This window comes from Sparus aurata, chromosome 20 (assembly GCF_900880675.1).
Source record: "Sparus aurata chromosome 20, fSpaAur1.1, whole genome shotgun sequence".
Taxonomy (NCBI): domain Eukaryota; kingdom Metazoa; phylum Chordata; class Actinopteri; order Spariformes; family Sparidae; genus Sparus; species Sparus aurata.
The window spans coordinates 20333534-20361088 of NC_044206.1; the positions used below are offsets into that span (position 1 = coordinate 20333534).

At 44.1% G+C, this 27555-nt stretch overlaps 3 protein-coding genes across 7 annotated transcripts in view; 1 reads left to right on the forward strand and 2 right to left on the reverse strand.

Annotated features, from left to right (window-relative positions):
* Positions 1-152: 152 nt before the first annotated feature.
* LOC115571226 (probable low-specificity L-threonine aldolase 2) lies at positions 153-4950 on the reverse strand. 2 transcript variants are annotated; one of them, XM_030400472.1, is made up of 8 exons: positions 4544-4950; positions 3270-3353; positions 3095-3183; positions 2829-3014; positions 2563-2700; positions 2222-2411; positions 2004-2128; positions 153-920 (listed from the first exon to the last, which is right to left on the reverse strand). In XM_030400472.1, the coding sequence occupies exons 1-8, from the start codon at positions 4797-4799 to the stop codon at positions 759-761; spliced, it is 1230 nt and encodes a 409-aa protein (XP_030256332.1). In that variant the 5' UTR covers positions 4800-4950; the 3' UTR covers positions 153-758. The 2 variants fall into 2 exon arrangements, with proteins under 2 accessions (XP_030256332.1, XP_030256331.1); XM_030400471.1 differs by having other exon boundaries at positions 153-2128.
* Positions 4951-5718: 768 nt separating this feature from the next.
* The window catches only part of pgs1 (phosphatidylglycerophosphate synthase 1), a 49219-nt gene continuing 27382 nt past the window's right edge, over positions 5719-27555 (forward strand). Inside the window, exon 1 of the mRNA XM_030400455.1 lies at positions 5719-5825. The gene's annotated coding sequence lies outside the window, so the exon portion shown is untranslated. The remainder of the gene's footprint in view (positions 5826-27555) is intronic.
* LOC115571230 (suppressor of cytokine signaling 3-like) lies at positions 20383-26580 on the reverse strand. 4 transcript variants are annotated; one of them, XM_030400483.1, is made up of 3 exons: positions 26530-26580; positions 23503-23848; positions 20383-23262 (listed from the first exon to the last, which is right to left on the reverse strand). In XM_030400483.1, exons 2-3 carry the CDS (start codon positions 23629-23631, stop codon positions 22714-22716), a joined length of 678 nt encoding a protein of 225 aa, XP_030256343.1. In that variant the 5' UTR covers positions 23632-23848; positions 26530-26580; the 3' UTR covers positions 20383-22713. The 4 variants fall into 4 exon arrangements, with proteins under 4 accessions (XP_030256343.1, XP_030256341.1, XP_030256342.1 ...); XM_030400481.1 differs by lacking the exon at positions 26530-26580 and adding an exon at positions 24639-25006; XM_030400482.1 differs by lacking the exon at positions 26530-26580 and adding an exon at positions 24130-24314.

The following is a 27555-nucleotide window of genomic DNA, read 5'->3' on the forward strand; positions in this document are numbered from 1 at the left end:
ATCATCATCATGCGCGGAGCAATGTGGACCTCAAGGTGGCGACATACGCCCAACAAAGCTTATACTACGCATGCGCAGTGACAGGTTTGAAAATGCTCAGATCAGCTGTAGCTCTTATTGCAGACCTGGGGCTTGATTGATACCATGAACCAGAATGTTATATTCCATTTATTTATTTCACCTATAGATTGCATACAAAATAACATCAATTGCAATCAATCAATTACCTTTTTGATCATATTTGTTATTTTTTACTATTGTTATTGTCTTTTTTGTAATATTCAGTCCTTTGGCTGCTGTAGCAAACAAATTCCCCTGTTTGTGGGACAATAAAGGAATACTGACTGATCTGTTACAATATTTGTAAAATGAGGCTTTTCGTCATGTGACAGCCCCAGAGAACAGGAAAAAAGGACCAGGAAGCACTGTTAAATGTAATGTATATACATAAAAAACAGCATTAGGCACAAGGACATTGGTTGACATTCAGGGCACATAGAAAGCCGCACAGACACACACACACACACACACACACACACACACACAAAACTATAAGAAAAAGGAAGACCACAGAAGCAGCAGCTCACGAGCAGCAAACCAACCAAAACAAATGGACCCCATACAAATACTGCTTGCAACAGAACCAAACCAAAAAGCAAACATTACAAACCCAACAAAGAATTCCCACAATTACCCCTGTAAACACGTGAAACAATGAACTCCAACCCCCATCACCCAAAAAAAATATTACAGGTTCTTTAATATGATGAAGAAGAAACACGTCTTTCTGCGTACTTTCTTGGAGCCGTCAGTCGACAACACAGAGCCAAATTCCTTCTGCACGGTAACCGAGGGAGAGGACCAAGGACCACTGCTTCCCTGAGTGTGTCAGCCAAATCAGCAATTTGGGTTTGACCTGGCTATAGTAACAGCAAGAATCACAAGACAGTCTTTAAGTCTTAAGTCTGTAGAAACTGACTTAAAGACTGACCATCTTATAAAACTTTGTCTGCACAAATGATTGACTGGCACATACAATTCACCAAGTTAAAAAGTTACACATCCACATAAATATAAAATAAATAATAAGAAGAAACCATGACCCAAAATAGATTATAAATACTCTTAATACATATTTACACACCCAAATACAATGAATACATACCCATCAATATCTTGAATAATAATAAATACATTTAAACAATTCAAGTAAACACAAATTTAAGTAAACCCGAAACCTTTTTCAAATAAGCTCGACTTTAACATTGTTTCTGGTTTTTTTTTACCCATTGTTCTTCCGCAGCACAATGGAGATTCTGATTCCATGTGCATTGTTTTATTTTGTCCAGTATTGAAGATGATACAGTATCATCCATGCTGTCATTTGATGAGGCTTGATTGAATTAAAAGGAAATGTTGGGCTTTGGCGGAGGTATGCGCTCTACTGAATGCCATTCTAGTTCTTTTTATTTTTTCCTCTTCATCTTTCTTCCAATTTTTGGTTCGGTCCAAGAAAAAATGTATATATGTGGCAGGATGAATGAAAAGTGATTAATCTGATGACTTGGATGTTTTTCCGCCCCTTTCACACTTGATCTCTGGCAAACATCCAGAGGATCAGATCAGGATGTCTCCGTGCACATGCCCACTTGTTCCCTGTGAGTTCACTCCGGACAACTGTCTGCTTCATTCAGACAATTTCAAACAAACCATTTCATGTTTCGTCAGAGAATATCCCTGGATGTTGGTCACCCAGATTTAGGACTAGCTAACAGGGTCAAATCAGTGACAGTGTGTGTGTGTGAAAGGGGCTTTAGATTTCACTGAGACCTGAGTTTATCCCTCAAGTACTGAGAAGCCACAAATTGCATTTTCTGGATGGCAAGCTGGGTATCTTCAGAGGATATTCCAAGATGCCACACAGCCCGTATTATATTTCTAAAATAGGGGAACATATGAACTTGTATCCCCTGTCCCAGTGCAGCCACCTCTCCAGCACCAACCTGACCCATGCGGGCACAGAACTCAAAGGGACTCAAACTGGGCTCCCGCAGACTGAAACACACAATGTTTGTCTCCACGGCAGCTGTGTCTACAGCGAACAGGGGAGGGTCACAATCGCCCAGAGCTGGAAGACGTGAAGAAAGACGTTAAGTTACGAGCAAGAGCGATGGCAGCCAGTTAGTTATTTCATTTTCAAAGACAATTATGTGCAACTCACCTTGAGCAAAGGTTTTTGCATTGCGGTGATCCTCCTCTAATATTTCCATCTGGAATAAGGACAGTTTTCCTGCTGCTGCTAACATACCAGTCTTTAGCATCCCCCCACCCAGGGCTTTACGGCACCGTGCAGCCCTAAATATGAAGTCTCGGGGTCCAGCCAGGATGGCTCCCACAGGGGCACCCAAACCCTGTCATACACCAAAACATGAATTTCTTTTAAAGCAGCTCTATTTTGTCTCCAAGTTCTTTGTTGGTTCTGACTCTGCGCATTTGAATTTCATACAAAACACGCATCACTTTTATTTTCTGGTTCATTCTGTGAGTGTTTCGCATCCCTACCTTGGAAAGGCACAAGCTGACGGTGTGTGCATGCTGCACTATGGTGGATGGAGGCACCCCCTGGGCCACAGCAGCGTTCATCACCCTGGCTCCATCCATGTGAACTGACAGACCATATTTATCTGCTAAAGCACGAACCTTGACGAGGGAAACAAACCATTCAAAGATGATCAAATGTGAGGATCATTCTGTTGCAGTAAGGCACGTATCACAGCTGGTAACGTAAAAATGTTCAGCCTGAAATACCACAACATCTACACACACACCTCCTGCAGGAAGGTCAGAGGAAGCACACGTCCTCCCCGTATGTTGTGTGTGTTCTCCACACATATGAGGCGTGATCGGGAGTGGTGGGGGTTGGGGTAACGGTGGTGGATCTTTGATTCAAGCTGCTCCAAGTCAAACGTTCCATCGGGGAGGGTGGTCGCTGTGGTGGCGTGGACACTAGCCAGCTGTGTCAGGACACAGATAGACTTGGTACAAACTGCAGACGATGAGCATAGAGGTTCAGAGGTAAAGGTGGTCCACTCACCTGTGCACTCCCTCCTTGTGTAAAGACGTGCATATGGGACAGATCACCCACAATCATCTCGTCGTCCCGCTCCCTGCAGTGCGCCATCACTAGAGAATGAAACATATTCACATTTATGACCATCTTGACCTCAGCGTTTTTTTGAATGAAGACTACAATTAAATGCACAGCTCACCTGCGATAAGATTAGCCATGGTTCCAGTGGGAACAAACAGTGCAGCCTCCATCTGAAACATGTCAGCTGCAAGCTCCTCTAACTCTGCAAAAATTAGATAATTACTGCAAGATTTAGGTAGCATGTCACAGAAAACATGCAGGTGTGCTGACATTTATAAAGAACTATATTTGAGGCATCAAGTGTGATGACACCGACTGTACGAAAGGGTTGTTAATTGATGCTGATTAAGCGGGGCGAGTGACGGAGATGAGAAGTGGAGACGCGCATCGGGATCGAGCGCATGTGAGACAGCAGAGAGCGCTGAGTGGAGAGATAGAGAGCGAGTGCTGCCAGAGACTCACTTATGGTGTGCGTGCGTCCGTGAGACCTGTAAGTCATATTGTTTATGTTGGCACCTAGCTTGTTCTTGCTAGCTAAAATGCACGTGATTGTTAATTGATTAGCTGGTGCTAGTTGTCCATGTGTATTTGTATTTAAGTTAATGAGTGTTTGTTTATGTTAATTGATCACCCTGCTTATATTGTAAAGAGATGTGTATATATGGCATAGATTTAAGTACGTAAGAGTGCATGTATCTATATGTATGCATATGCCATGAGGGCTACATAATGTTTTTATTTCTTTGTTGACAGAACCACATACACACACAAGTTTGCCCATGTTCTGTACTGTGGCTCAACAACATTAAAGCAGTCAAACTAAAGGAGAGTTGTCAGGATCCGTGTTTTAATAGACACACCTGGGCGAAGCTGGAAATCAGGATCAGCATAAAGAGTTTAATACAGTCCTTTATCGAAGCCCTCACTGACACCGACAGCCTTGTGTTGCTCTTGTATTACGCAGAGATGGAAAGTAGCAAAGTACAAACTTTACTTACTGACAACTCATCTGTACTTTCAGAATGTCTGTTCTGATGAACCTTGTCCCGGGATTATTTAAAAGCTATGTCGTAAAAGTACTTCATAGTATTTGTATAAGTGTAAGAAGTACTAAGTCCAGAAATATTGGATTCATTAAGTACTTATGGAAGACAACATTTTTATCTCACCTCAAAGTTAGAGGAAAAATGCCTATTCTATGAATGAACTTTGACCCCGGATTACTTAACAACTACACAGTGAAAGTACTTCGTCAGATTCCTCATGTCTGTACACAATAAAGCTGATAATGATTGATCAGAATCAACTTTTCAAAAGTTACTTCCTGTCAGGTTTCCCTTTTTGCTTTGTACATTTTTGGCGTTAGTAACAATCAAACAAAAGTTTCGGCACCTCTGGCTGTTGAGTCTTCTCCCATCAAGTCATATTCGACCTCAGCCTCCGCCATGGCCTTGCGCATCGCCGGTCCAGGCTTGGCCACCACGTCGCTGCGGAGGTCCACCACCCGGGTGCGGGCCGCCCCGCCCGGCCCAGACTTCAGGGTGGTGCAGTAGCCCTGCGCAGAGCTCCGTCCCATCACAGCGGCTGCAGCATCTCGTCCACTTGAAGCGAGGACACGTTGAAGAAAAGAAAGTGTTTTCGAATACATGACGCTCCGTTTATTATGTTATCTGTGACAGCTGTCAGCAGGGACACGTCAGTTACCTTCAGTAAAGCCAGGTTCTATGAGTGGCGATTGACGCCCTCATTCCTGCGTTTATCTCATACTGGGACAGATGTGGTCCGACAAGACCGGCTCTACTCTCCCTCTGATTGGCTTGGCCTCAAGCTCACAGCTATAACATACTGGCATAACCAGCATAACTTGTTAAACCCGACAAGCAAAAATGTATGGGCTGAAATGTGTGCCACTTGAAAGAGAATCTGAATCGTCAACATTTGAATTTGAATTGCTAAACTTGAATAACTGCATTTAAAAAAATGAATTTGAATCACATAATTTGAATTTGTATTGTTTAATTTGAATCATTGCATTGAAAAACCGAATCTGAATATTATAATTTGAAATTGAATTTATTAGTTTGGAAAATTCAACTCTCTATATATTTTCACATTTTCACAAAGCTCGTAATCCGTTCGGAGGATGTGGGACGGGTCCGACAATACCCTCTGCGCCTGCCTGAGTACAGACTGCTCATAGTTGGACTGAAGGGAGAGCTTGTCAGTCCTCCCCATCACCTTCATAGCAGTCTGTACCAGGCGCTGCAATTTAGATTTGGACTGTGTGGAGAGATTGCCGAACCACGCCGTTATCCCATACCTGATGACACCCTCCATCACTGCCTGATGAAATAAAAACATGTTCTAGCTGAAGAGGTTATCCAGGTGAATACCCAGATACTTGTGAGATGTGACCTGTTTGATCTCCTCCCTGTATGTGGACGGTGGAGTATGACCCCCCACCGACCAAGGGTCAAAAACCATCTCCTTAGTTTTTTTAATGTTAATGAAGAGGCAGTTCTCGTCACACCACTTAACAAATTTATTAATTAATTTATTATTTACAGGTTGCCCGGGAGACTATTGGTGCAGTCGTTTGTGTAAAGTGTGAACAGGACCAGTGAGCCTACACAGCTCTGAGGTGCACCTGTACTGATGCATCTGGGTTCCGAAGGTGAGTCCTTAATCCTGACACTTTGGGTTCTATCTGTTAAAAAAAACAAAAAAAAACGACTTAATAAAAAAAGGATTAACATTCATCTGGGTCATTTTCTGTATGAGCAGATGAGGCTGTAATGTATTGAAAGCGGAACTAAAATCGATGAACAAAAGGCGTGCATAAGCCTTGGGATCCCCCAGATGCTTAAGAGTCAGGTGGGTGATGCTATTAATAGCATCGTCTGTACCGCTCCCCTACCTATAAGCAAACTGGAGTGGATCTAGTTCAGAATTAATTTCAGATTTCAACAAGGATGCCATGTATTTTTCAAAGCATTTCATGACAACAGAAGTTAAAGCCACTGGTCTGTAATCACTGTTTTCTGTGGCACAGAGTTTCTTTGGAATGGGAATAATGGTAGGTATTTTCCAGAGGGCAGGAACCAGATGAGAGTCTGCAGACCTCTGAAACACAGGGAATCACGCTGGGGTTAGCTCTGCTGCAAAGGGCTCAAGGAGAAAAGCAGATATGCTATCAGGGCCTGAAGATTTCTTTTTGCATACATGGCTGAAAAGCGACTGGATTTTAAGAGGATCAACTACTAACCTTGAACAGGGGTCAGCAGTTGTAATTGACTGGAGTACATTATTGCATTCCAAAGAATAGTCCTGTGTATCAAACCTGAGAAAGAAATCATTGAGTTTGTTTGCTTTTGTGAGTTTTTTAGAGTCCATAGACGCAAAATTCTGTTCTATGACATCCCTGTGTTTCCTTCTTGCATCCCTTAACGACTGATTAAGCTCCCTTTGCTCTGATTTTAATCGCATCCTGTCATTATTCCCAAAAGCCATTTTTTTCCGGTTGATACAGTCCTTTAACTCTCTGGTGATGTATGGCTTATTGTTAGGGGAGATTGTAATAACCTTCTTGGTAGCCACACAATCAACACAGAACCTCCCCTCCATCCCAATCCCATCGAGCCAGACAATGCTCACAACTACACTACAAATTAACAAACAAAAAACATGCTCTCTAAAAAAACAAAAAAAAAACAAAAGCAAGTCCTGTACAAGATGGGAGAATATGTTGGTTGTTCCAGCCTTTCGTATTTAACAGTCTTGATACATAAAATAGCACATTTATTTAGACATTGGTGGATCTGGACTCAGGCGTTCTCAGCACGTGCCTCGGGCCTTCTTGCCACTAGGGGGCCTCAAAGCAGTGGAAAAGAACATCAGCTGCCTACATTCAATATGTTTAGCATTCATTTACAGTCTCAAACTTTATTTCAGTGTTAATATATATTCATTTGTTTATTGTTATAGAAATATACATGTAAATGCCAGCATGCAGGAATAAGAATTCCGGTGGTTTCACCTCATTGAAAGTTAGAAAGCATCCGTAAATGCAAAATTTCCCATTTAAATATCCTATCTGAAAAAACAAACAAACATGTAAATGAAATGTGTAATATGGGGCTACGCTTTTTCAATAAATGCATGACTGACCAATTTCAATGAGCACGATACTAATCATGTGTCAGACAATTTGGTTGTTTTGGGGGAGGCCATACAGTCTACCTAGTGTAATCTATGCATTTACTCTGGCCCTGAATACACAGGACAAGACCCAAACAATGTATTGAAGAAGACACACCACAGATTAGGCAAATAATCAATAATGTGATTTCTGACAGATTAAAGTAAAATACATTGTTTGTTTTTTAAATTCTTCTTTAAAGTCATTGGAATGCAGAAAACAAAGTCTTTGAAACTCCAAATTTTCACTTGTCCCAATTTTTATGATCTAAATGTTGGCTTGTATGGTTCAAAGGTAATAATCAATAATCATACGCCACCAGGAAAGTTAATGGATGACCCATCATCTCTGTATTATGCACAGAGCAGTGTAGACCTCAGGGTGGTGCTGTTAACCCATTGAAAACATATCAGTTGGCAAGTATCAGGAAGCTCTCTATCACTGTTACTCTCTCATCATTTCAAAACTGCAGCCAAACTAGTGAAATAATCCAGAGGACTATAATTTGCTCATTGGGTGATCATTCTTTTGTGTCTACTAGAGCTGAAACCAATGATCACTTTAATTTCCAAAGTGCTTTCTTGATTAATCCATCATTGCTTTGTCTACAAAAAAAAAGAAATTAATCAAAAATGTGACTTTGAATGACTCCTTTTGTCCGAGTTCACCATGATACATACATAAAACAAAGGAAAACAAAAAAATCAGACACTTGAGAACATAGCTACTAATTTTCTTTTGATCATCTAATCAACCAGAAAGGCTCCCTGTAGAGCGTATACCTCTGCCAAAACCCAACAGTTGATTAAATCGAGCCTTACCTTATATCCTGTTTATTCCCATATAGTTGGCAGCCCTTCCAGTGGAGAAAACGGGATAAAGTGCCCTCTTGGGTGCCCTTCCAATGGAGAAAACGTGATAAAGTGCCCTCTAGGGTGCCCTTCCAATGGAGAGCACGTGATAAAGTGCCCTCTAGGGTGCCCTTCCAGTGGAGAAAATGTGATAAAGTGCCCTCTAGGGTGCCCTTCCAATGGAGAGCATGTGATAAAGTGCCCTCTAGGGTGCCCTTCCAATGGAGAGCATGTGATAAAGTGCCCTCTAGGGTGCCCTTCCAATGGAGAGCACGTGATAAAGTGCCCTCTAGGGTGCCCTTCCAGTGGAGAAAATGTGATAAAGTGCCCTCTAGGGTGCCCTTCCAGTGGAGAAAACATGATAAGTGCCTTGTAAGGTGCCCTTCCAGTTAACTATAAATGTATCATGGCTTTCTGCACACTGGTGCCCAATCGCATACAGCTAGTGCCCTTTTTTTGTCCCTGCCCCTTAAATATCCCGACTCTGCCACTGTGTTATGTAATCTTTTGTTAAAACAGATTTCATAAAATTGTTTTTGAAAAACATATCGTTCAGGAACCAGTATCGAAGTCAAGGTATCAGTAACAGTATCGAAGTGTTTTTAGCAGTACCCAGCCCTACATGTGCGCAAATGTCCCTGTGCATCTGTGTGCACCCATCTGTTCCTGTGCCAGAGTGTACGATGTGTTGACACAACGTCATGGTCACGAATGCTCTGAAATAACTGTGACACCCCCGGATTCTTCAGGGGTCACAGACCTGCTTTTGGCTTGACCTTTATCCTTGCACTGAGCTGTAAAGCTAATTCTACATGTGTGTCACCAGTCACCCATTTGTCTCACTGTGGAGGGCGAGAAAGGAGGTGGAAGCATGCCTGCAGTGAGCTGCTTATATCCAACCCTATCCTCTATTTTTATCAGCAATAATGCCCCAAAGTTCTTTCTGGGACTAAGTCAATATTAGGAGGTGAAGGCTTGTGGGAATTTATCTACAGTGGACTGAGATTAGTCTACGAGGGAGGTGCACTCATTTCAAAACAACTCCCTCCTCTCTCTGACACTTTTTCTTTCTGACCCACATGTGGCACAACTACATTCACATCACAAGCCCCGTCTCTCCTCCCTCCTCCCTCCCTCCCTCCCTCCTCCCTCACACGTTTCCCACTCTCATGCATACTCATGCTGTCTTGTCTGATTTTAATCACCCGATAAAAGTCCCAGTGTGTGTTATCAGGACCGCACCATGCTGTAGTTAAAAGTTGATATTGCCAGTAACAGAGCCAGGTTTTATGAGCCATAACAAGTCATCATTAAAAGTCATTAGCAAACATCAGCGCTGTAAAAAGGCCACAGTCGGTCTCGAGAGCCCCACAAGAGCCGTGAACGGAGAGAGATAAAGATGCATCTGTGAGCGAGACAGAGCAGCGATGGATAACTGCGATAAGAAGGGCAGGGAAGTGGGAGACGTCCTGAGCAGGAGTTTTTCCGGGATCACTGCTGGCACTGCGTTCTGTAACCTCACACTTTTGCCTGTGTGTGTGTGTGTTTTGTTTCTCTCAAATGCCTTCCAGCATTCCTTGCCTGTGCGTGGAAGGAGAGAGTGGTGTTTTGGAGAAAATATTGAATTAGAGAAAAAGAGGCAGAGAGGGAGAAATATTGACTCCTTCTGGGAAGGAGCGAGACGGCAACGCCTTTCCAATAACCATAAACCCACTGGGCTGAAAATAGACGGGCCGAATGAATAAACGAATGTGTTCATCCCACATGAGCTCTTCTCTTTCACAGACGGAGGGGAGTGGAGGTGACCCCCCTCCTCCCTCTCTCCTCTCTCTCTCTCCTCTTTCACTGAGGCAATCATTTCTTCACCATGACGAGAGATATTAACCGGAACAAAACAGGTGTTTATGGGAAGCCTTCCCTCAATTGAGGTTTTTTTTTCTACACACACACACACACACACACTTCCCTGTGCAGTGTCAAGGTGTCGACATCAGTGCCTGTGAAAAAAGAGTAACATCTGTTTCACATTTCACACTGCTGCCCCCCCCATCATATGTCATGGGCCATGTGGACATGCTTTACTTCACGCACACACACACACACACACATTGCTCGTAGGATGCAGTGGAGGCTCGGTGGTGTAAATTCTTTCTTTTCCTTTCTTTTCGAAACAAAATGGGGGTAGTCCTTTTCAGATTTTTAAAGTAGAAGTTCGACCAAATTTGAAGAAACTAACATATTTTGAAGCGTCTTTCTTGTGGGATATAATGATCCTCAACCGTACCAGTATGTAATTTCTGCCAAGCACCCAGGAACAGCGCCACCCTTCCTAAGTCCCACCCATTTTTCGCGATGTGCTCCAATAACAGTTGCGCGAGCATGGTGCCCGGATGAGGCACAGATTTATATAGAAGAACTAGATACCAGATTAAAAGGTGGCGCCCATTCAAACCAGTAAGAATTGGTAAAAACGTTTTCCGGTTTCCGCGTTTGCTTCCTGGTTATGCGTAGTAGAGTTTTCCCTGCTGGCGTCGCTAGTTCCCGCTCAGCCCATTAAATTTACAATGGGATGATTTTTAAATCGCTTTGCTCACTTTGATGTAAGTTTTGCAAATATAAAACCTCCATTGAGAAAACATTCCTAATAGAAAGAGTCATAAACAACCTTGTTGGCAGTTTTTGTTGTTCTGTCAACTTTTATAATGGCCATCTATGGAGAATTTTTTTTTTGTTGCAATACCATGAGTGGCCACCAGGCTAGATTGGAAGCACCCAATCTGGGATTTGGGATAAACCCAAAACCCCCGGAAGAATGCCAGGCTTTGAAGGCAACAAAGTGCCGACATCACTTGACTAGCTGTGGCCCAAAATGGCTACACTTGGGGTCACAACTGGTGGTTACAGTTTTTGGAGCATCACAAACCCTGCAAAATGACTCTTTTCACTGTCGTAATTAACATAACAATAATTTGAGCCAATCAGTCTGCTAACTTTTGGAAAGTCACAGAGGAGTCACACTATTTAATAAAAGCTTTCGCAGGATTTAATGGTGCTCCGCCTCTGACGCTGTATCCGTATTTTCCCTCAATAGATCCAACTTCCACTAGAGGTCTCTCAGTCAAAACAAAAAACAATTTAACTCAGATTTAACTCAGGAGGAAAGGTTCACAGATGAGATTTTAATCTTGTATTACTTTTACTCTTAATGACATTCTCTCCCTTATCACCGGATGTTTCTGAGGAAGTTAGCTACAGTCGAAAAGCACTGTTACCTTGAGCAAAAAAAACTGATTTCTGCAGGTTTGAACTTTAGGAATCATGTTAGTACACAAGTCAACAATACGTATGATAAAAGTCTAGTCATTTTTAGACATTTTAATGTAAAATGTTGCATATTATGTCTTTAATGTAATGCTGTAAAAGCCTCAACTCATTGTTTGTATATTTGATCATTAATTTAAAAATGGAATTATATAATTATTAGTTGTTTGTATTTTTAGTTTTGGCCCTTGAAATCCTCTATACAACTCTTCTGGGAAGCGATTTTTTTCCCATTCAGCCCCGAGAGCTTTAGTGAGTTTGGGCACTGATGTTTGGGCGATAAGGCTTCGCTTGCAGACAAACGCTCCTGTTCATCGCAGAGGTGTGTGATGGGGTCGAGGCCAGAGCTCTGCCAAGTTCTCCCACACCAATCTCGGAAGACCATTCCTTCACGGACCTCACTTTGGACAATGTTGGCATTGTCGTGTAGAAATCGTTCCCACAGTGCTAGAAAGTTGTAAGCACTGTTGTCTAAATAATCAGTACCTGCTGTAGTATTTACATTTCCTTTCACTGGACACGAGAGGTGTCCACGTACTGGCTGTGTAGTTTAGTTTTGGTTTATATTGCTTTATCTTCAGCTCATTTCTATGGAAGCAAGTGGAATTCCCCTACATAGCATTTTTCGTTGGAACCCATTTCAACGGAATAAATAGTCCCAATGAAAACTCTTCACAGCAAAGTGTGTGGATGATAAACAGAAAACAACACAAAGGATTTTACAACCCTTTGAGCGCTCAGACAAAATCTAATTCTCTTCCATTACAGCCTCAGTGACTATGTCTCCGTTTACATGACAGCAGTATTGCTAAAAACAGAAAAAACATTTTTCTTTTGCGTTTTAAAAATATTCAGCGATCAACAATAACACTGAAAACACTCACTATGCACATGAACCCACAGAAATGGTTTAAGACGCTGCAGTGTGCAGGCCGGGACAATAGGCAATGGCGGTTTCTTCTACAGTGCAGTGATCCGTCACATCACAGCAAATCTACATTTTATCTTAATAAACACAGTCGAGTCGGCAGCACAAGCAAAAGCTCAATAGTCCGCCATTGTTCTTGTTGAACTCGTACTCGTGCACAGTTATTAGGCTGAAAACGTAATAGGCATGTGTGAGGTGGGGCCGTGACATCCCTGTTTCAATTCATGCCTTCAAAACACAGTTTTAGTGTGAACAAATGGCGATAACCCAACAAAAATGTACCGTTTTAAGCAAAAACCATTGTCATCCATCACAGCGCAGTAATGGTCGAGCAAATCTACACGTTAAGAAACTCAGTAGAAACAAAGCTCGATAGTCCGCCATTGTTCTTGGCTATTGGCTGAAAATGAAATACACAAAGCAGGGTTGTGTTTCCACAGAGATTCGCGGTTTACACGATGAAAGTGAGGTTGGCTTTATTCCAAAGATTACACTCTGGAACCAAAAGTTTGCATTTCAGGCCCCAAAATGTCGAAATATTTGACTTTTTTGTGCAAAAACCAGTGTTGTGTGAACAGCCTCTATATTTCCTTTCAGTGATCATCTTGTGTTGATTAACTACAGCTAAAAAAAAAACAGTTAACTGGAGGAACTGCTCCTTTAAGCATTGTGGCGAGGCTGGTTGCAATATGACAGGGTTAACCAGACCATCAAGATCACCCGCTACAGTAATCAACTGCAACCGCCATCGCCTGTGTGCACTCATTCATTTCATCCTTCATTCATCCTCTCAGTCACTTCTCATTCTGTTCATTCAGCTGTAATTATAAACCATCACCAGCCTGTGCGATCTCACTTCCCATAACTGTGGCATCCTTCTCTTTTTTTTTTTACCAGACCTTCAGTTCACCCCTCGCAGAGATCCTGTCACCTCGCTGACCCGCTTTTCACTCCTCCTCGTCCTCCTCTTCATCCTCCTTTTACCACAGTGCCCATGCCTCTCGCTCTCTCTTTCTCTCTCCCTCTCTCTCTCGCTGGGAAGTCATGTGACTTCTCTGAAGCTGAGCCCTATAAACCAGCAGTACTTGGGGGGCTCAGTGTCTATACAGCTCTCTGATTGGCTCTTACATTCAGATGCACACACACACACGCACACACACACACAGAGCAGACCCCCTGTTCTCTTCTTTCAGGAACAAACGTGATCCCTCACATTTAAAGCGGAGGAGAAAAAGGGGGCCGTTAATGTGTTTGAATGCCACATTTTGCAGGAAGTGGAGTGTTCAAAGGGAGAAGTGATTGGTCTTTAATGAGCCGGCTGTTCTCGCAAGGTGAAACGCTCACCCCGAGAGATGCCGTTTTGTTTTATATCGCGCTCTGTTTATACCGTGCCGTGGGCAGATCAATGGCTGAATGGACTCGGCGCAGAAGGGCTCAGCTCCGAGACTCGTTTTAATCCGATTGGAATCCTCGTTGAGACGAAACAGAGCAGCCCGTCAGTTATTGGCAGAAAAGTGCCACCGTTCAAATGTCCAGTTTCGGGCTCGAAGGCTTCTGTTGGTTCTAATTTGCAGTGAAGACCTTGTAAAAAGCCGAGTGTATAATTTAAAACAAAACGCATGAAAGCTGTTTTGGTTTTTAACTCATGAGGAAAAACTCCCACGTTTGAATCTGACGCTGATTTCCCAGCTGGTACGGTATGTGTAGCTGCAGGGTTAATGATTTGATCCAACGGGGAAACCACAATAGAAGAGTATTGATAAAGAAACGCTGAGGGCAGCGCAGCCTCTTTGATGTCAGTCGACTCTTTATTATGTAACTGACGGACGGCCAAAGAGCGACACCCTCCCACACAGTTTCCGACTGCTTCATACACTCAGTAGTAATGTTGGCTCGAATAGTGTGTGTGTGTGTGTGTGTGTGTCTGTGTGTGTGCGTGATCACATGCTGGCAGGTAAACAGTAGTGGGAGTAACTACTGGGAAGGCTGTGTAAAGGGCCATCCAGTTATTTTCAATTCTGGACCACGTGTTCCCGTCTTTACCTCGAGCTCCGACATGAAACTGAATTTATTTATTTATTTTGACATTCATGCCGCCCAGAGGATGACTTTTGTTGTCCCTGACTTTTCCGTCCAGCGCCACCCGCAGGTCAACATTTCATCTATCCCGTCTATATTTACCTTCGACGAAGTTTTTACGCTTGTTTCGCCCATGTCCGTTTCTTTGTTGGTTGGTTTGTCAGCAGGATTACACAATAACTACTGAATGGATTTCAACAAAAACTCGTATGGAGGATTGGTGTCAGACCAGAATAGACCCCATTAACTTTTGGGGCAGAATATTTTCTCAATTTCTTTAATGTTGTGAGGTGTACGTCTGTATCTTGCATGCTACCTTTCCTTCTTACCTGATTTATTCTGCTTCTTTCCTTATTTCTACCCATCTATAGATAAATTACCCTAAAACTGGAGATGCAAGGTTTAGATCTGACACCGAAACTGAACCGAACGTGTTCCTTAAACAGGCAATACTCAACTTCTTTGCTTCTACTTGTCATTCTGAGGAGGCGGAGTGATAGAAACCAAGGTAAACCAAGAGTGAACTAACGGGCATTTACTCAATGGAGCGCACCGGTGTCGTGTCAAAGTCTGTTCCCCTGTTGATATGTGTGCCAACAGGTCATTTCAAAACTGGCATTTATTTTTACTGGATCATTAAGCAAAAAAAACCTGCCTACTCACTAATACAGCCCACCTTTTTGCTCCTCCATTCGAAGCACTGAGATCGAGTTTTCTAGAGAGATTGCGATTCCTACGGTCGTTCTTTTGCCTTAGACGGTAGCCAGGCTGCTGGGGATAGCCATGTTGCTAACGTTGTGTTTGAAAGTTGTAAAGATTTATTCCCCCATTAGAATGTGTACTTTTCCTTTTGTCATTTCAGCACATTTGACGGCTAATTACTGTAAACTATGACAGCTGTTAAATTGTGAATGCAAGAATTTAATTGTACATGCTGCGTTTTTCTAAAAGTGACAACAAACTTTTAAGTTTTTGTTGATTCTTTAATTTTAGAAATACACAGTACAACACCAGCTCCTGCTGTTGGAGAGATCTTTGCCAGAGAGTGCCGGCAGACAAGCAATGATGTAATGTATTTATATGTGATTTTGTATGTGATATATCTGATCAGACCCGATCTGGGTATTAATAATAACTATATAGAAATAGCGGTCGTTTTGCTGATGGTCTCGTTTGCCGTCACAGGTCGTTTAAAATCGTCAGAGGAATCACGAGAATGTTTCATAAACACTTCAACGTTCCTTGTCGTCACTTTTAAATGACTTGCGCATTTCTTCCATCACTGAAGGTAACTCCTGGGCGTCACCATTGATTCATGACCAAAATCCCCTTACTCACCACATATGTATGTGCACATGCAGGCGCTCCTGTGTGCCTGCTGCAAGTCTCATGTTCAGATGTTACGCATTCGTACTCGCTGGCTGCGGGGACACGGTGACACCTGAGAGTGTCGGAGGGTTTTGGTCTGAGTCCACGCTGTTACAGTAAGCCACTTGGCATCCGAGCGCCTGTGCCGCTACGCTATCACAGCTGTGAATGGAGAACAAAAAAATCTACCCCTTAGACAGAAGAATGCGACCGCATCTACATGTCTCACAACCTGTTTTGTACCTTTCAGGCCATCCGAGGTAGTTTTTTCTTTGTTCCAGAGCCAGAAACAGCACGGGGCGCGCCCATCCGTTAGGCTGTCCAGGTGTTACGGGAAAAACCATTTCAGTGATGATTTCAGTGAAAATAAAGTTAGTCACAATGAGTCTGGAGCAGGGGGGATGGTGGTGAAGTCGGCTTAGAAAAATATTGTGGGTTGAGTGTGTGTGTGTGTGTCACAATGAGCTGGTCAGTGAGTCTTTACAGGCTTGCACGCCACGACATGCATGCACATGCACATGCAGCCGTCTGTATGCTTCCCATATGGTTTTTATTGATCCGTGTCCCTGTTATACCCCTCCTGCTCCCTCTTGTTCTCTCTGTCTCTCTCTCTGTGCGCTGATGGTGAAGGAATGATGGAATGCTGGAGGGTAAATCTCTGGTTTCCTGGAAGCTGGTCTGGCTTTATCAGAAGCGGCTGTGACAATACTCGGGCTGATGGGCCAACCAAACGTCTTTCCTATAAGCGCCGATCAGCCAACAAAAAGCCTTCCTGGAAGAAATAATCAGCAAACCGGAGGCCCTTCCTGGAAGACCTCTGCGGATCGCTCGTTTCAGGGCATATTCTCTAACCCTTTAATATTCTTTCCACCTTCTGCACTTGACAGCGTTGACATTGGCGCGAGCCCAAGAAGTGAAACGCATGGAAAAAGCAACTGTTCACAACACTTAGATTTTAATCAGACAGCGGGAATGTTATCATACAAAGCAGCTCATATGTAAAAAAAAAATACGTTGCTCAACTGCTACATTAAAACACAACGTTTTATAGCCATGAAGGGGCCAAACGTAGGTGTGAATGTTTTGCTTGTTCAGGGGGGGAAACAACAAGTCCAAAAAAATAAAAACGAGCTCAGTTGTTAGAGGGCCGGGTGTTGTGCTTGGCTCGGGGACTCTGTTGACAACTGTTGAGCTGGACACAGCAAGTCATTACCCGAAAAAATGAATCACGGTGGAAAGATTTTCTGTGAGTGTGTGAGATTCACGAGAGGAGCGAAGGATACAGGCAAAATATTCCAGCCCCGCTAACCAGGCAACTACGGGGAACATAAAATGAGTCATAGTGAGCTGAGCTGGCTTATTTAGACAATGTGTGTGTGTGTGTGTGTTTCTGTGTAAAACTGGATTATTCTGGTTGGATTTTGGGAAGAAGGCTCACTCATTTCTGTTTGTCTCTCGCACTACGTCAGTTTCGTCTGTAATTGCCCCCGTTGCTCAGTCTTCCTCTCACAAACATGTAGTGTCACCCACCTACATTCACATACACACACACAAGAGCACAAACAGCAACTTTCGACACACACACACACACATTTTTTCCTGCAAGTGTCATAGCAAAATAAGGAACCAAGGCAACTCACTTTTGAATCATTATAATTACCTGTACTGAGGTAAGCAGTAAAAACAGTTGTTAAACATTGTCCTCACCTGTCACCTCCACAGAAGTCTGTGGTTGGCTTGTGTCTAGATGTGTCTGTGTGTGTGTGTGTGTGGTGTAATGCGTTATATATGTTTTATTTTATCAGTGACAACAGTCAACATTAACCCTTTGCTATGTCACTCCACTTACGCTCTGTGCTCAGTTGAGTAAGCTTGGCACCCGATGGACCTTGATCAACCCTCCCGTCCACTGTTAAACTTTTATGTGCTAGTTTTGTCTCTGCTGACAAGTAAAAACAAGTTCAGAAGATAGTTGAAAGATGTTGATAGGGGACCACGACCTGTACTTTGATACCCTGATCACATGGAAGGTGTGTCACCTTAAGTTTGGCTAATGCTGGCGAAATGCTCCCTCACTAGCAAAAAAACATTGTGACATTATATGGATGGCACAATCTCCATGGACACGTCACGTTGTATATTGTCACATCTTAGCTAATGTTAGTTATAAATGCTACCAAACTTGCTAGCTAATGTGTAACTGTTTGCTTACGTTACATCAAGAGGAGCTAGCCTAATGTGCGAACACTTGATGTAAGCCATGTTTGCTTCCACCTTATGTTCGCGGTAAGACCAAAAAATATTTGGAAACGGACAGAGGTTGTGTTGTGACGTTTTTTTTTATTATCGTTAGCCAGAAAACACAGCTAAAAAAAGGTACTGCACAATGTTAAGTCACATTATATAGATGCCAAGGTCTTTAAGACACATCGTATTGTACAGTCACGTATTAGGTTGGCTACTGTTAGCAACATGCTACCTCGTTTGTTAGCTAATGTGTAACTGTGAGCTAACATTAAATCAAGAGGAGCTAGCCAAATGTCCTTTCACCAACATTAGGCAGGTTGGCTTTCTCCTTAGTCATGTGGAAAAGATTTTGAACAAAACAGATACGTTGGTTGTTGACATATTTTTAAGATAACATTAATAGGCTAAAAGACAAAGGTTACAAAAGTTATTACATTACATTAAAATGTAAAGTCACATTGTTTAGATTCAGCGATCTTCACGGGCACATCACGTTGTACACAGTCACACTTTCGTTAGCTGATGTTAGCAAACTGCTACCTAACTTGCTAGCTAACGTGTAACTGTTAGCTAATGTTACAGAGAAGTAGCGTAATGTTGGCCAGGTTTGCTTCCTCCTTAGGGTAGCCAGACAACAAAGGTATTACTATGTCATTATATAGATGCCACGATCTTTACGGGCACATCACATCGTATACAGTCACATATTAGGTTGGCTAATGTTCGCAACACGCTACCTTGTTTGTTAGCTAACGTTACATCAAGAGGAGTCTAGGCTAGTTTTGCTTCCATCTCATTTGGGTTCTGGTTAGCCAGCTAGAAGACATCAAGGCCTCTCTTGTTTTGTCGAGACTGGAATGACTTTTCATTAATACGCACTGTTTTGCCGTGTTCATAAAACGTAACATTACGAATATATCCTTCCATTGCCAACTGTATTCCTTGCTTTCGGCTTCTTGGAGCTATATCGTATAATATGACTCCTAGAAACTATCTAAAGATAATTGCGGCGCGATGCTAAACGGGACCTGCTTCGCCATGTTTCTATTGTCAAGCTTGTCCGACCTTGCAACTGTAAATAAGCCTTCTTTCTGTAATACTTCGCCTTTTTTAATCCTCTTCTCTCCCGGTGAAGTCCTCCATCTCTTTCTCAATCTCTCTCTCAATCTCACACACACACCCACACACACACACACCCATTCTCTTACACAAAGACACCTCACTCACTGTTTCTCATACACACACTATCACCAGTCAAGCCGTAAAAAGTCAACTCAATTAAAGTGCCTCATTTCCTGGAAGCCAGCCTCAGACAGAATAGTAGGTATGCAGGGAATGGGACCTGTGTGTGTGTGTGTGTGTGTGTGTGAGAGAGAGAGAGTATAGAAAACTGAACTCACCCTCTGCTTAATTTTACCAGCAGCAATTTACACACACACTCTCTCTATCAGCACTCTGAACACTAAAACCGCAGGCCGTCATAAATCTTCTCCACGTGGACCCTTTCACCTATTTGACCTCACACACACACACACACAGACACAGACACAGACACACACACACACACACACACACACACACACATTTATATCTACACACACACACACACACACACTCTCTCTCTCTCTAGAGGACACCATCCTCACTCAGCCCCTCAGGCAGGATGTATAAAACCCTACTGCATTCCTTTCCAGTTAGGTCCAGCCCAAAGTGAGCTTTCTACACAGTGACTGCTGTGTCAAAGTGTGTGTGTGTGGGTGTGTGTGTGTGTGTGTGGTGGTGGTGTTAACATAACTGAGTGCTTCTGGGAATCCCTTTGTTGCTGTGTGTTGTGTACTCATTTCTGCAGGGCACGTCTGACATAAACTGTGACGCCCCCCCCCCCCCTCCCCTTCTTCCTATATGCTCTCTGATGACTATGGAATTTACCCACAATGCTTTGGCAGAGAAAACAAGAAGTGATGATTGCAGTAATTTTAACCATGCGATGAGCGTGTGAGCATCGTCCCTGCGCTCGGCTCGGCTCTTTAAAAGAAAAAAACAGGCCTGCCCACTGAATAAACAGCGCTTTGTTTGCCTAGGAAATCCCATTTGTCAGTAATAATCTGGGCAGCGCCGGAATACAAACTGCTTTACAATGTTTTACGGTAAATTAGAGCTTATCCAGTAAATATTGACTCAGTTGAGCAACAGAGAAAAAGAGGAGACACACAGTGAAGTAACACACGGGGCAAACGCATTGACTTTTGTAAAAATAGTGCTCTTTAATATAAATTATTGAAATATTTTAGAAATATAAATATGTGCAACGTTTCCATTTGTTTTATTTATTTTTTTTTGTAATGCTTTGTCATTTTCAGATATTACAGCTTGTGTTCTGCCAGACTAGTGGCCAGCCTTTGAGCGAGAGAGTCTTTATAAAAGACAAATGGTTTCACATACATGTGTGGGTCCACCGGCTGCGACACATGTACAACACACAAAAAAAAAAAAAAAAATGAAAACTTGGTGTTGATGTGAGAAAATGAAAGACTTGAGATTCGTGTCACTGTGGTATATTTTCAGTGCTCTTGTCTCAATGAGATCGCAACATGAAAAGGCGACCACTCCAATATGGATCACAGGTAAAGTACGAGCACTGACACACACAAAAAAAAACAGCTTCGATCAAAAATCCAAGTCTTGTACTTGTCTTGTTTTACAAAAAGGCTTTTACTTTTTAAGAATCACGTTATGAAGGCGCCGTGTGGCTCGGATGGTAGAGCGGGCGTCCTCCCACGCACAGAGGCTTTGTCCCCGCTGCGGCCCCGGGTTCGAGTCCCGGCCTGGGGCCCCTTTGCTCTCTCGTCCTGTTTCCTGTCATCTCCTCAGCTGTACTTACAACAAAGGCCAAAAAAGATACTTTTAAGAATCACTATAAGGAAGTCTTGTGTTCCCTTGACATTCAGAGAGAGGTAACGACGGAGGGTCAGTGGGGTGAGAGAGAGAAAACCTTCCTACAGTTAGAGGGATTAGAAAATCAGTCCACACAAACAGCTCGTCTCTTCTCGTGTCCTTCATGAATACCAGGAGAGCGAGAGAGCAAAAAAAAAAAAAAAACACAAAAAGAAAGAGATGATAATGTAAAGAAGGATTTTAAGACTTGAGCCCAAAACTTTTTTTTCTTTTCTTCACGCGAGGCTTTTTGGAGCAAAACCTGGCGTTACATTTGCAGGAGCGGCGTCCTGTTGAGCGCGATCGTTTCCTCTAAAGTCTGGACCATCAATCACGTCAGTGTTTTTGTTTAGCTGTATACCAGTATGTCTCCTCCCCCTTTCTCCCCCCCCCCTCGCCCTAGCCCACTCCCCAGCTCTCTGTCCTCTCCCTTTTCCTAATCCCATTTCCCGCTCTCCTCTTTCTCCCTCCTTGGTTCAGTCTTTCCTCTCCTCCTCCCCCCCTGTGGACAATCTCTCGGATCCCCACGGTCGTCATTACCCCCCCCCCCCCCGAGGAGCTTTTACAGTGTCGCTGACAGTTTTCCAGCCAGTCTGGATAAAAATAAGTTCTGCTGTTTTGTTTGGTCTTCCGCCAAAAGGCTTTTGTCTCAGTAACAAGCTTTTGTCTCGGCAACAGAAGTCTGTTTTCTGTCACTGTTGAAGCGCCACATGCAAAAACAAAAAAAAAAGGAAGGGGGGAGGAGGAGGAGGAGGAGGAGGGGGTCAGGGAGTGAGTAATGGAGGAGAACCAAGAAACAAACAAGGAGAAGGAGAAGATGCTTTGTAATGCTTTTTTGTTCCCACGCTAACAAAACCTACATGTACCTGTGTGTGTGTGTGTGTGTGTGTGTGTGTGTGTGTGAGCATGACCACCACACTCCCCCCTCTGTAATGAAACATTTGCGGGAAGCAGCAGTGGAAATGTGTGCGCCACCACAACACACAACACACACACACACACTCAGACAAACAAATAGTGTAGGCTCTCTGCATCGGGCCCCTCGTCTGGACTTCTCTCTGCAGCTCCTCTTTCAGTCCCCCCCTCTAAGACTCTCTGCTCTTTGCCTTTCTTTCTCTCTGTCCAGTGATCCAAAGTGTTGCAAATGTCAGACCGTCCCCTCCCGAAGCCCACAACGACCCACAACAGGGACCACCGGCGCGCGTTACCGCTCACGCCGTCGCCGTCATCGCTAATATCTACCGATCAATCTAATCTTCTGCGAGGCTCTGCTCTGCGTCTGAGTCAGTCGTAGGGAGAAAAAAAACATCGACCTTTGACCTCTGGCTTCATCCGCCACTGGCACCAGTGGTCAGTTTGTTTTTTTGTTTTTTTGCAAGGCAGGACGGACGAGGTAATCGTTGGTTACCCAAATCACACTCCTCTTCCCAGAACCCAAGTCAGCGGCGGCGGGGGGGGGAGGGGGGACTTTGGGTAGATGGTGTCCGTCAGTGTTGAAACAGAGCTGGGATCAGCTGATTCTGACCTCACATGATAAACTCTGATGGAGCGCACATCCACGTATGCGCTGAGAACTGGTCTGCGCCGTCCTCCGGGCAAGTGGTCCGTGTAGCGGAACCTCTGCGGGTCCTGTCAGTCATATCGGAGCGTCGTACTCCTCTAAGAAGTCTCTGAGTGTGTGCGGGAGCTGCTCGGCCCGCTCCGGCCCCCCCAGGCCTCGGTTGTTCAGGGTCCTCCTGCACATGTGCTGCAGGGACGACAGAGAGGTCGACAGGGGCCGCCGCAATTCCAGGGGAACCCTCTCTCCGCCGGTGTGGATCAGATACACGCTGCGTCCCTTCATTTCCACTTCCCCCCCACACGCCCCGTCTCTGCTGCGCCCAGCGTCCGGCCCCTTGCCCATGTAGTGCGCTATGAGCTTCAGCACGCAGTCGAACTGCGGCAGCTCCTGGGTGTTTTGGGGGTCCGGCTGTAAGAAGAAGCCGCCTCCCTCGCTGTGGATGCGCAGGTTCTTGGTGCCCCGGGCCGTCTGGACTGAGAGGGTGAAGAAGTGGTGGTGGTCCGAGGAGTCGCGGATCAGGAAGGTGCCGGGCGGTTCGGAGCGGAGCATGGAGCTGGCCTCCCGGCCGCCCACCGCACCCCAGTAGAACCCGCTCTCCTGCAGCTTACGCAACGCACGCATCACCTGAAACCAGTAGAACAAACCCACATTACCACACAGTAATATGAAGTGTTATCAGCCAGGGTGAAGGCTCAAAGTACACTCTGAAACCTAGAGTAACATTATTGTGAGAGAACTATTTGATGATCATTTCTGCATCACAATTTTCATTTCCACTGACAAGATCTTTGGTCCAGGACGTCTCCGCAGCACCACTGCACTTGCAATCTGTACATGTCGATCGTAAACTCAGGTGTGACTCACCTGCTGGTAGTGTGCGTGCGATCTGAAGGGCTTGAAGTGATGCGGGGTGAAGCTCGACCCCTGAACCCTGCCGTCCGGAGAGGCCACGCTGCTCATGGCGAGGGGGCTGCGTCCGCTGAAGGCTACCATGGCGCCATGGCCCCCTGCCTCTGCCCGCTGGTCGAGAGGCAGGGGGCCCAGGAAGGGAGCGTCGGGGTGGACAGGTGGGAAGGAGGTCGGGGCAGAGGGAGAGGTGGGTGAAGGGGAGAGGGGTGAGGGTGGCGGGGTCACACACCGGGTCCAGGGCCCCGGGGGAGAGGAGTCTGATGCATCCAGAGAGGGGCTGGGAGAGAGCACCTAAACACAGCTGGAGAGAGGACGGAGGACAGATTACACACACATGAATAAATGAGCACTTTGCCACACTGGAGCTCTCGGTTTACCCCCAGAAAATGCAGTTATGGCGGCTGTGACAAATGCATAAGGCAGAGAACGGGCAGCCGGCAGCCAGCAGCCGGCAGGCAGGTTATATTTAGTCCACATGAATCCTGTCGTACTCGCAGCGATCCTGCTGCTGCTGCTGCTGCAGCGTGCAGCCAGACAGCAACTGGATCCTGATTGCTTTCAATTGTCTTCGATCGGGCGTACCGCAACAAGGGATTTCAGAAACGGGGTCACAGCGAAAGTGTCCGGCGCGCTTTTCTCTCCCCCCCTTGTTTTCACCGGACAGCTCCTCGTTCCCGGCGACACAGAGGCCCCATTCTCCGGTTTCACTGTGACTACAAAGGTGTCCCGTCTGGTCTGGCTGTAAGTGAGTGTGGTGGTGGTGGATGGGGAGGGGAGGGAGGGAGGGGGGATTAAAGCACGTCTCCGGGACTAGGAGGAGGAGGAGGAGGCGCCATAACGGTTTCAGAGCCGCCGGAGTGGAAGTCGGTCCACTCGCCACAATATTGCGAAACGAGCCCGAAAATGTGGAGCTGCGGGACGCTCGGCTGCACTGCACCAACGAGCTGCTGCTGCTGCTGCAACCGTGACACAAACACGTCCTATCATCTCACCCCCTCCAGTCAACCACCGCTTCTTTTTCTTCACAGTATATATATATATATATATATATATATATATATATATATGTATTTAATTGAATGTAAACTTACCTTGCGGGTTTGCTGAGCCGCGCGCCGCAGCCGCTCGTCGCCAAACGCAAAGACACGCAAACTACCCGAGAGTAGTGCTAGATGAATTATTAACTCAGGCATTAAAATCCAACAGCAGAAAGTATCCAGAAAGTGTGGTGAAAGTGAAGAAGAGGAGGGGAGGAGGAGGTGGCGGCGGAGCAGCAGCAGGAGGAGGAGGAGGAGGAGGAGAGGGGGGTCTCTCTCTTCTCTCTCTTCTCTCTCCCGAAAGCGGAGGAATGTGACGATACGCGCCGGAGAGATCCCGTCCGTGTGTGGAGGAAGGTTACAGGAGGTTGTTTCCAGAGAGTGAGTAAAGCCGATGTTCGTAAGGCTCCTCCTCCCTCCGCTCACAGCCTCTTCCAGTAAGCACACACACGCACGCTCCCTCCCCCCCTCTCTCCCTCCTTCCCTCCCGCGCGCGCACACACACGCAAACCCCACGCACGCAGGAGAGAATACAGACGCTCGCGCTCTCGCTCTGGCAGATTGCCAGTAAATAATCAGCGTGACCTTTGGCGCGCTGCTTCCTGGTACTGGTGGGGTCCCTGCTCCGCAAGGTGAGATACCGTTAAAGGCTCCACAGCGTTGTTTAAACGACAGTGTTACAGTTCTGACACACGGGCAGAATATTTGAGGAGCACAATAATATGCATGTTTTGTTTGAATATTAGTTGTTATTCCAAAAAAAGAAAAAAAAAAAAGATACAGAGCAATGAAAGGCAAGAGACACTTTCAGTCACACCGTGATGGCGTGTAGCTAAGTACATTTACTCAAGTACTGTGCTCAAGTATGCTTTTGAGGTTTATAGACATCAAGAAAACAACTCTGCATCTATAATTACAACATTAAAGTGAGTATTTGCCAGTTTCTGCTGCTTCATACTTCATTTTTGAGGCAAACTATTCCTTTTTACTCCACTAGGACAACACGCATTGGATACATTTAGTTATTTTGCGATAAGTATCGCATTTCTTGCATTATTTTATTTAACTGGCTGTCTGATGCACATAAACAAGGGTAGAATTTTTAATAATCTCAGTATTTAAATGCTCTTTTTCAGCAGGCTCGTGGTAGTTATTTCATCAAGTCACAGACAGAGCAAAGCGATGAAAGAGATGGGTCAAAGAGGTAAGAGGCAAGAGTGTCACTTAGCAAGGAGGCAATTACACAGGGATGGTATGTAACTAAGTACATTATCCAAGAACTATGTTTTCAGTATAAGTTTGAGGTACTTGGACTTTAATTCTCTGCATGTAAACATCAATAAAACTATTTTTAAAAAAGGCAACATAAAAACGAATAACAACAACATTAAACTGAATATTTTCTGCTCTTAATCCACTAGGCCTGCATGTATTCGATAACTTTTGCTGCTTTTAAGTTATTTTGCAGATTGCATGCTGCAAAACAAGCATCAACCAGTGCTGTACAAAGTACCCACAAGTCAGACTTTAGCCTTAGAAAATGTGATATAAAATGTATTTAAGCATCAGTAAGCAGATATAGAAATAAATGCAATTCAGTATCAAAATCAGATTTAGGTTAAAATAAATGTATTCAAAAGCCATTCTGTTTCCAACTGACTTAAGTTATCAAACGTGTAATGGAGTAAAAAGTATAATATTTGCCTCTAACGTGTAGTGGAGTATGAGCATAAAGTATCATAAAGTGGAAATATTCAAACACACAGGCACAATACTTGTTGTCTGCCACTGCAATAATGTTTACACTGTATATAACTCTTAATATGCCATATTATTTAATTAGTTATTTAATTTGAATAGTTAATCATCTTCCTGTAGTCTCTCCGATGCTGATGTAACACATTAATTCCCCCCGCCGAAGAGCAATAAATTAATAAAGCCTTACCTTAAGTGGCTCAGATAATCTGTTCTCAGATCAGGCTTCAGTAATAGGGTGCAGCACCTTTACTTTCTTCTCCCTTTCTTCACAACATGACAGATGAGTAACATTTTACCTTGAACAAGCTGGCTAATGTTTAAAGATGAAGTCCCTCGGGCCCTCATGTCGTGTCAGGAAGCATCTGACTTACTTACTGAAAACGCTCTTGAGCAACAACCAGCTCCGCTGCTGCACTGCTGACCTTAGATACTCTATTACAAGCCAAGAAAAACGCTCCCGCGCTCAGAATCTTACTCAATTAAAAGCATGTATGGCCTCTGTTCGTGTTATATTATCATTTATTGTATTGTGTGATGACTGTTACTGATACATTTGTGTATAAGCAGCATCTAATGTTATATATTGCCAGATGAGCAATAATGAAGTACTTTAAATCTTTGGGTAGCTGTGTTATAAAGCACTCCATATACTGTATTCACTTCTATTTGTTTTATATTCAAATTACAGGCTTTAAAATCCCAATCTGTAGGGTAGATTTAGCCGTTAATAGTGCAGTGAAAACTACAATATTTGCCTCTGGGATGTAGTGGAAGGTAACAGCAAATAGAAATAGAATAAAAAGTGAAAACTAATCACTTTCCAACACTCGTGAGAAGCAAAAGCAAAAGCATTACATGCACTATCAAAAAAGATTCCATGAAAGTAAACAAAGATAACGTACTATTTGTGTATGCAAACTAATAAACAATATGTAGTGAGTGAAAGACGTTAATAACATCACTGACAATAACAGTTAATTTTCACCTTATGCTTCAATGACAATTACCACCCTTTAAATAGTTTAACAGACAGACAATGAGCACTGACTGGGTGTAGCAGGTTTGAGGTCCTCCCAGGAGAGTCTGAGAGTCGGAAATCACCTGTTTACACTACAAGCTCTGCGCTGCATGACTGGAAATCTGTGGTGAGAGCTGAGGTCACACCTTCCACAGGTTACACAGAGGGAAAAGATCAAGGTAGTGTTCACAGAGG

Excerpts from the sequence above, each read along its gene's own strand:
- LOC115571226 (XM_030400471.1), bottom strand. The coding sequence starts at position 4,799 with ATGTATTCGAAAACACTTTCTTTTCTTCAACGTGTCCTCGCTTCAAGT. Across the intron at positions 3,354-4,543 it reads AGAAGACTCAACAGCCAGAG|AGTTAGAGGAGCTTGCAGCT; the intron begins GTGCCGAAACTT and ends TAATTTTTGCAG. Across the intron at positions 2,701-2,828 it reads CTCTGACCTTCCTGCAGGAG|GTTCGTGCTTTAGCAGATAA; the intron begins GTGTGTGTGTAG and ends TCCCTCGTCAAG.
- LOC115571230 (XM_030400483.1), bottom strand. The coding sequence starts at position 23,631 with ATGGTAGCCTTCAGCGGACGCAGCCCCCTCGCCATGAGCAGCGTGGCC. Across the intron at positions 23,263-23,502 it reads CGCACGCACACTACCAGCAG|GTGATGCGTGCGTTGCGTAA; the intron begins GTGAGTCACACC and ends TACTGGTTTCAG.